This window comes from Pinus tabuliformis, chromosome X (genome assembly GCF_031772625.1).
Source record: "Pinus tabuliformis cultivar Carrire ecotype Pingquan chromosome X, CPIR1, whole genome shotgun sequence".
NCBI classification, from domain to species: domain Eukaryota; kingdom Viridiplantae; phylum Streptophyta; class Pinopsida; order Pinales; family Pinaceae; genus Pinus; species Pinus tabuliformis.
Genome location: NC_142308.1, coordinates 958,396,397 through 958,405,499, shown reverse-complemented (window position 1 = coordinate 958,405,499; position 9,103 = coordinate 958,396,397). Strand labels below are relative to the sequence as shown.

The window sequence follows — 9,103 nt, the reverse complement described above, 5'->3', positions numbered from 1 at the left end:
ATTTAGGCAGGCTAAAAGGAAGTGGCGAAAAAACAAAGGAGAAGTCCGGATCCCACCCCATAGCTGGTAAATAATGAACTTGGTCTCTTGGAATTGTAGGGGGATGGGCTCCTCCTTAAAGCTGAAAGCCATCAAGGATCTACTAAATCAGGAACAGCCGGACATCCTCCTAATCCAGGAGACCAAACTCAACGAACAGGACTTTCTTCACCAAACCCAACGATTCAAAAATTTCACAGGCCTCTCCAAAGGATCTGATGGGGCATCAGGAGGGATTGGAACACTTTGGAACAAAAACAAGTGGGAAATCACCAACTCACACCAATGCTCTTGGTGGATCAGAACAAACCTAAAGTATAAAAGCTCGCATGAAAATTTTCATATATATAATATATATGCTCCCAATCATTACAGGGACAAAGCAAGTTGCTGGAACACCATAGAAGAGGACATCACCGCTCTCCAAAGCAGCAGGCTAATTCTTGGGGGAGACATGAATCTTATAAGGCATGTGGGAGAAAAGTATGGTGGAAGTTACCACGCAGATCCCTCAAGAGACAAGTTAGAATCTATAATACAACTCTTCAACCTGATAGACACCCCTCTGTCAAATGGGAAATACACTTGGTCTAACAAAAGATCAGGCACACACAATATCAAGGAGAGGCTGGATAGGTTTCTTATACAGGAAGGTGTAGCAGGCAACTTCCATTCAATAAGGAGCCAATTAATCCATGGTTCAGCTTCGGACCATAAGCCGGTGGTCCTCACTTTGGATAAAGGACCAATCCTCGGCCCCCTTCCTTTCAAATACAACAAAAACTGGGATCTCTACGAAGATTTCCGCATCCTTATTCAAAATCAGTGGGCCAAAGAAGTGATAGGGTCGCCTTATTTCGTATGGGAAACAAAGCTGAAACAGCTCCGGACAGCAATAAAGCAGTGGGCGAGGGAGCAGGCAAATCTTGACAGAAAAAAGAAAACCGAACTGCTAGCAGAGATGGAACGCTGGCACAAAGAAAAGGAGCAAACTCAACTCACAGCAGAGGACCTCAAGAAGGAAAAACTTTGTACAAAGAGCTTTATCGGCAAAATCGAGTGGAGGAAGAGGATCAAAGAACAAGATCTCGCTGCCTTTGGCTGAAGGCAGGGGATAAAAACACTTCTTTTTTCCACAATAATATCAAGATCAGAAGAGCCAGCAACCAAATAGATAAAATTGAAGTAGCAGGGATTGAGCTGAAAGAACAAGAAGAAATAAAAAGCGCAGCCTTCAATCACTTTAAGGATCTTCTCACAGCAGACATCCAACATCACAACAGCGAGGCTTTCCTTAGTATAATAAAGAGTAAAATAACAGAAAACCATAACAATGAGCTGGAGCAAGATCCCACAGAAGAAGAAATCAGAGAAGCCACCTTCAGCATGCAACAAGACAAGGCCCCAGGGCCGGACGGTTTCACTGTTGCTTTCTACAGGCAACACTGGGAAACTATAAAGAAGGATTTTGTGAGAATGATAAAGAATGCCTTTAGAAATCACAAGGTAGGGGAAAATACAAAATCCTCGCACATAGCTTTGATCCCTAAAGAAGCAAATCCAAAAACCTTCGACAGATTTCGCCCCATATCGCTCTGCAATGTCTCATACAAGATCATTACAAAAATTCTCGCCAACAGATTAAAGAAATTCCTTCCACTTCTAATCTCTGAGAATCAGGGTGGTTTTGTCCCAAGTAGGCAGATCATAGACAATGTCATTCTAGTTCAGGAAGCCATTCATAGCAGCCTCAATAGAGGAGAGCGGGGAATGATCATCAAATTGGATATGGCAAACGCATTCGACCGGGTGGATCACACCTTCCTCAGAGCAGTTCTCAAAAAATTTGGCTTCTCCTCCAACTTTGTCAACATCATCAACGGGTGCATCTCTAATCCTTGGACCGCGCCTTTGATCAATGGACGACCAAGCAACTACTTCAGAAGTTCGAGGGGTCTACGGCAGGGCTGTCCCCTCTCCCCCTTCCTCTACATTCTTATGGCCGAGACTCTGAGTGCCCAGCTAGAAAACCTTCGCAGCAAAAAAGAAATCACGGGCATTCGCATTGAACGAGGGATAAAGGAGATTAATCACTCGCTCTTCGCGGATGACACTCTGCTAATTGGGGGCGCCTCCAGTTTGATGGCTAGGAGGTTCAAAAGAGTCCTGGATGCCTTCCTCCTTGTATCTGGGGGAAAACTAAACAACAGTAAATGCAAAATTTACACCTGGAATGTTTCCTTTCAGATCCAACAAAGAATTTCTCAGATTCTAGACATCCCTCTGCAAAGAAGCTGGAGCTCCTTCTCTTATTTGGGTCTCCCTTTGGCAAAAGAACACATCAAAGCAGAAGTCTGGACAAAACACATCGAGAAGATGAGAGGCCTCCTTCAGAGTTGGGGTGCCTCCTGGTTAAATCTTGCTGGCAGAACCATTCTTATAAAGGCTGTCCTCTCAGGCCTCCCAATCTACCAGTATGCGGTAATTATGGCTCCCGCTAGCATCCACAAGCACATAGAACTCATTATGAGAAGTTTTCTCTGGCAGGGGGGAAAACAGGACTCAAAGAAATTCAGCCTTGTTAATTGGGACCAAGTCACCCTTCCGTATGAAAAAGGAGGATTATCCATAAAAATTCCAAGTCTCTCCAATCAGGCTCTGGGGCTTAAGCTGATATGGAAGATCCTCTCAGGGAATGGCTCGTGGTGGGTGGAGACAATAAAAAGGAAATACCTCAGCGGTCCAAACTCCAACATTCTTCAGGATCCAATTGTGGACAGGCCGTGTACTCCAATGTGGAGACTGATTAAAAAAGTCTTACCCCACTTCAGAGGAAATACCTCCAAAATCCCAGGAAGCGGAAAGAATGTCAAAATTTGGCTTGACAGAATCATGGGCTCCAACCCAAGGAATTCACTTCAAGAACTAAGACCTCTTCAAGTCTGGATGGAGGAGCGAAATATATCCTCTCTGTTTGACATATCCACCTGGTCCCAAAATAGATGGCTTGACTGGAAGGTCCTGAACCTCCCTCTGGATCTCAGAGACCAATGGCACAATTTGAAACTCTCTCTATCCGGTTCAGCTCCAATCAATAAGGAGATGGATGACAGATACATTTGGGACACCTGTGGTGGAAGCTTTACAGTGAAAGAGGGCTATAAATCTTTGCAAAACATGACTCCCACAGTAAATTGGAATCTTCATAAGGCAGCCTGGAAGACCGAATGCATCCCCAAGGTAAAACACTTCAACTGGGCCCTCTTAAAAGGGAAAATTCTTACAGCCGAGAATCTGAGAAAGAGAGGAATACAAGGCCCCTCGATTTGCTGTTTTTGTCAAGCAGAGGAAGAGTCCATTCATCACTCCTTCCTTCGATGCCCCTTCGCCCAAAGCTGTTGGAAACAGCTAATTAGCCCTCTGGAAGTTAGAAGAAGTTATGATCAGGTGAACAACCTCCAGAGAAATTGGAAGAAAGAATACCCTTTGAACAGGAAAGGTAAGAATAATCTCTTAAGAATATGGAAATGCATTCCAGCTACGCTGTGCTGGAACATTTGGTTAGAAAGGAATAATTATGTCTTCAAAAATGGACAGATTAAAATCGACAGGATCATCGCAAAGACAATTGCAGGGATTTCAGAGGCTATCAGTGCCAACCATATAGCTCTCCCAGATCAACAAAGATGGACAAAAGAGGAGAAAGACTGGTACAACAACTTTAATATTAGCCACTCTCAAAATCCCTCTCCTCAACTTAAAGCTCAGCAGAATCGACACAATTGGAAACTCAGGGGCGCTAAAGAAGATATAAACAAATGGATCCTAGCTCAGAATCGTCCCTTTCTCCTCTTTGATGGAGCATCAAAGAGCAACCCCGGGAGTGCAGGTGCAGGAGGAATAATCAAAGATCAGAATGGGAATATCATTTGCAGCTATGAATGGGGACTTGGAATCGCCACTAACAACGTCGCCGAAGCATACAGCCTGCTTTTAGGCACCTCGATTCTACACAGGACAGGTTTACGGAACGCCATAATCCTTGGGGACTCGGCTATCATTATAGCAGCAATGAACACAGGCAAAGAGTTCAATAAAGCAAGTCTCAACAGCATCAAGGCGAGGATAACAGATAACCTCAGACATTTGGGGGAAGTCACCTTTATGCACGTGTTAAGAGAGAACAATGCAGAGGCGGACTCCCGAGCGAGCAAAGCGGTCAACCGGCAACAAGGACAAGTAAGTGAAAATGGCAGAATCTATGCAAGAGCAATACCATAAGATCTCTAGTGGTCAGACAGAACACAAGGTAAGCTTTCGCAGAAATTGTCAGAAAATCAACCACACTCCTGGTTCTCCCTTCCCCGTCCATCCTTTCTCCCTCATTTCGCCGGCGCATTCCTCCTACCTTGATCCCAAAGCAACTCTCCCACATCTTTCTCGTGATTTCCCCTACAACTTGTCAGGTAAACGTCCTCTCCGCACCATCGAAGTTTGCCTCCCAAATCCGCAGTTGGATTCGCCCTCAGCTTCCCCAGAAAAAAATCCCGAGTCCCCTCATCATGAAGGATCTCTCCCGCTCCTTTATATTCCCCCCCCTACCCCTTCTTCCTTCAGAACTTCCCTGTTTTGCAAGAATCAGTTTGGGAAAGAGGAGTCTCCTAAGCAAGGCAGTCTCAGCGGCAGTAATCAGTTGCCTCCCGCGCCCGATCATCTCACCAGCATTCAGCAAGCAAGCCATCAGAGCATTAGCGACACTCCGGCCCTTAACTCAGCATCCAGGTATAAATCAAGTTTATTGCAAGTTATTTGTTCACTAACCAGTTTGCTCACAGTCATGGCAGAAAGACAACAGCCAGAGGCTCAGGGGGGAGAGGCGCCCCGTGTGAATCCACTTGACAGAGTTTTGGGCAACGACACTTGCACACTTGGTAAAGAGCATTGCTTCTTGATTGCCCGGTTTATGAAGCATCACAACGAACTTCGTGAGGACTTCATTGCAGACAGCAGATCCAAGCGTAAAAAGTTGGAAAAACGCAAGAAGGAAATCGAGAGCCTTAAGGACAGGTGCGAGCATTTAGAGGAGGCAATCAAGCACATTAAAAATCTCACGGAAAGCATGCAGGCAGAGGCTTCTACCAAAGACAGCCAAAAGGAGCAGCAGAAAAGAAGATCAAATGGAGGACACAGTGAACCAATTCTGGGGTTAATCTCATGAACAACAAAGTCTGCCTTATAGATGGCCTTTTTGTAAGACAATATAGTAGATATCTTTTCCAGCACTCTTTCCTCAAGCTAAACTCTCAGAAGTCAAGGGTTGCGCCCCTTCTTTGGACTTCTCCTCTAATTCCTCTTTCAACATATTATGTATTATCTTCTGCTTACTGCAGTTTTTATAATATATGAGTAGACGACCTTGTAAAAAAAAAAAGACATGGAAATCTTTTAAACATGTATAATTCTGAATTGAACTAAGTCTCAGTTAAATGTACTTAGGAAAATTCTCGTGCAAGACTAGTCTCAGTTAAATGTACAATGTTCCAAGTGAGTTTGTATTCTTTCTTCAAGATGTCTTGACCAGAACTCAGTTATATTTACTAGTACTCATAACCCCTGGGTTACCTAGTTACCCAGTAACTGACTTGTATGCACTTGGTCGTGAATGGAACTTGGGTTACTCAAGACCCGCTCACTACCCAAGATGTTATTTAAAGTTTAAATGTGATTCCCAAGCTACCTCCAGCGAGCCATATGCTTGTTTTTCGTGAGGCTATTTCTTTTCCACAGAAAATGACTCTATTAAAACACAGTTATGGACAGTTCTGAACCCTTTCTCGGTTTACATATATACAATGATTATTTTCTTTTCCTCTACAGGTTATTTGATTATTCCATCTAGCAATATATGAAAGTTTTTTATTTCACTATATACTTGTTTTTTTTCTTTTTCCTGGTTTGGTTTTCTTCTCCATACAACATCAAATCGTACAGTTCAAATTCTATACAGGTATTCATTTATATATATTAAAAATCTTCTTTTTAATATTCAAAACTTCTTCTTCAACCATGTCTGATTCACTACATCCCTTTAGTATTTCACTTAGACCATAGTTAGTTTCAGATTTCGTAAAAAGAAGTAAAAATAAAATTAAAACTATAACATGAATTCCTAAAATTCCTATGGGGTGTCACAAATGGAGTGTTATAAAAGCTAAATTGATATTCTTTTGCAATGCTCAACTTCTTCTTTAATAGGAAACTCTTAAAGATTTTGAGTTGCCTTAAACAAACAATAGAAAACAATTATTGGATGTAGAATCAGGCAAGCAAGCCTATTTTTTGCTCAAGAAGTTTTCAGACCTCGTAGGCATATCGATGGCAGTTTCTGGTATTGACTTCATTTCATTCATGGACGGTAGTTCGTTCTACAGTTTCTCCCTCATGAGAACTTATTTCCCCTTGTGCGAGTCTTAGTCTTGGACTAATGTCGAATTCTCTATTACTTGAAGAAATCAATTCTACATTAATGAAAAGCTCAAATGTATTATTGTTACCTACCCATTGTTTCGGTTGAGCACACATTTTGCAAGTTGGGCAAGTTGAATGCGAATGAAAGCACATGTCAATACAATCTATGTGAAATTTATGTTTTCAATTCGGTAGAAACCGACCTTTCTCGATCTCCTGAAATTCTGACAAACAGACAGTGCGTAGTTGAGCACGTCTTTGAATCTCTGCGCTTTATACTTGAAGACGAGTAGAGCCTCTACAACACGCGCATCCAAACCCGTATTGCAGAGGTGTCCTCCCAAGAAAACCAATGTAGCGAGGAAGAGGCTTGCAACGTTTGAGAAAGAGCCTCTGTGCAGTGGTGGCCATCTTCCTCTTGGTAATGGTGGCCTATCATTTTACGTAATTGTAACTAACAATACCCGACCTATCACTTAACTGAATTGTAACTAACAATATTGGTTTTGAATCTGATGATAGACATTATTTCAATCATCTAACACTAAAATCAACGTCTCACAACATTACAAGTGACATGGGAGGTACTTTGTCTTTAAAGGGAACGCCTTACTATGTAATAATTCAATATATATAAGATCATTTTGGAAAATCAATACATGCTATAAACTATAACTCATGCATAATCCTCATAGATAAATAATTAAATGCTCATATAATTTTCCACATTAAATCTCCATGAATTAAAGCATGTTGAGATTAACAATTAGCATCAAAGTCTTTTACCATATAGAATTTTGATATAATTAACTTTCATTCATTTAATATGACATCAATGTAAACACTATCTTGTCAATATTACTCAGAGTTTGGCATCATTATCATGTTGAGTTTGTATCATGATAGTATTGCTATGAATATTAAACTTGTTATTAGTACAAAGGAAAAAAAATATTTATATAAATACCTAAACTAAAAGTCTTCCCAAAAAATACCATTTTTAAAAATGTATAAAATAAAAATGCCTTCTAATTAATTCAATTCATTCTTATGTTATATTTTTATTTTTTATACGAATAAAAAAAATTATCTAATTTCATCTCATCTTTATAAAATTATATTTTTTCTCTGAAATCATTTCGGTGCCCAAAATAACGTTTAAAATAATTATGAAGATAAACATGCATATTTCAATTATAATATGAAGAGGAGTATCGATTTATTTTATTTTTTAACTTCGCATTATGGTTAGTTATTTTATTCTATTTTCTTAATATTATATTATAATAAAAATATTTTGAATTATAATAATATTTAATTTAAATATAATTTAATATTTGAATTAATAGATATAGAAAAAATATTACAATAAAGATATTATTAAAATATATTTATTAAATTAATAATAAATTAATATTTAAAATATTATTTTAATTTTTATACATATATTAGAATGATATTAATAATAAATATGAAAGAATTTGATTGTTTATTTATTTTTATTTTTTTATATGATTTGAGCAATTATTTTGAAGTCTTTAATTTCTTTTAAATTATTTTTAATAAAGGTTAAATCTCAATACATCAACATTTATTATCATACAAGAGGAATCACATTTATCTATTTTCCATATTAATTTACAGCAACATTTACAAGTAAGAACCAACAACTATCTATTGAACTAAGTATAAATTTAATGTATATAATCATTGAGTAACTAGCTACATGCATAAACTAGCCTCTATTAGCAAGAACTAACAGTGAGTTGTTTAACCACATAATTTTAATGTACAAAACTATTTAGTAACTAGCCAATATGTTAATGCTACAAGTCCAGTATACTATAGTTCATCATTATCATGTAACAAATATGTTTCATATTAAATAGTGGACTTCCTTCCTTATCTAAAATGAGACATTCTATCATAGACACTATCTTTAAATAGACTTTGAACCAAGAACATAACAGTGAGATTTGAACACTTAGTGAATGATGCAACTTATAGCTAGTGATCACAAATGGACCATTTTTATATTTGGTGCCCCATGGCTAAACACATAAAACATTTAGATAGAAACTATCATGTACCAAAAAATTGTGAAATACAACACAAACCTCATAAGCATCATGTAAAACAAACTTGACCTTGCTATACACATGAAATATTTAGCTACAAACTATCATGCACCCATAATCTTTGTATCTTATATTTAAAATACAACACAAACCTCATAAATATCATGTAAAACAAACTTGAACACTTATCATAGAATTTACCACCAAAATCTTCTCAACATTATAAATAATAATCCAAGGATATATTTTGCTGCATATATACATTTTATACATAAAAGTAGACTTTATTTATAGACCCTATCAAAAATAGTTTGGTTTTGTAACTATTAACTAAGTATTTATTTGTTAGGATGCTAAATACAATAGTTGGTGAATCTCTATAATGATCATTGTCATGATAGCTATGAAAATGTTAAGTATGTAGGAAAATTGTTGAAGTATATATGTGATTGAATGATGTGGGATGAAACTTGGTGTGTATTATTAAAATTCTGTATAATAAAATTTTGTAGAGATTT

The 9,103-nt window shown here is 38.2% G+C and overlaps 1 protein-coding gene across 1 annotated transcript; it reads left to right on the top strand.

Annotated features, from left to right (window-relative positions):
* Positions 1-1,425: 1,425 nt before the first annotated feature.
* Positions 1,426-5,257, top strand: LOC149142892 (uncharacterized). The gene is made up of 2 exons (XM_089451617.1): positions 1,426-4,278; positions 4,373-5,257. Exons 1-2 carry the CDS (start codon positions 1,426-1,428, stop codon positions 5,255-5,257), a joined length of 3,738 nt encoding a protein of 1,245 aa, XP_089307743.1.
* Positions 5,258-9,103: the final 3,846 nt, after the last annotated feature.

What these genes read in the sequence shown, in the direction of transcription:
- LOC149142892 (XM_089451617.1), top strand. Translation starts at nt 1,426, where the DNA reads ATGCAACAAGACAAGGCCCCAGGGCCGGACGGTTTCACTGTTGCTTTC. An exon ending in TCAACCGGCAACAAGGACAA is followed by an intron (nt 4,279 to 4,372) that starts GTAAGTGAAAAT and finishes AGAAATTGTCAG; the next exon opens with AAAATCAACCACACTCCTGG.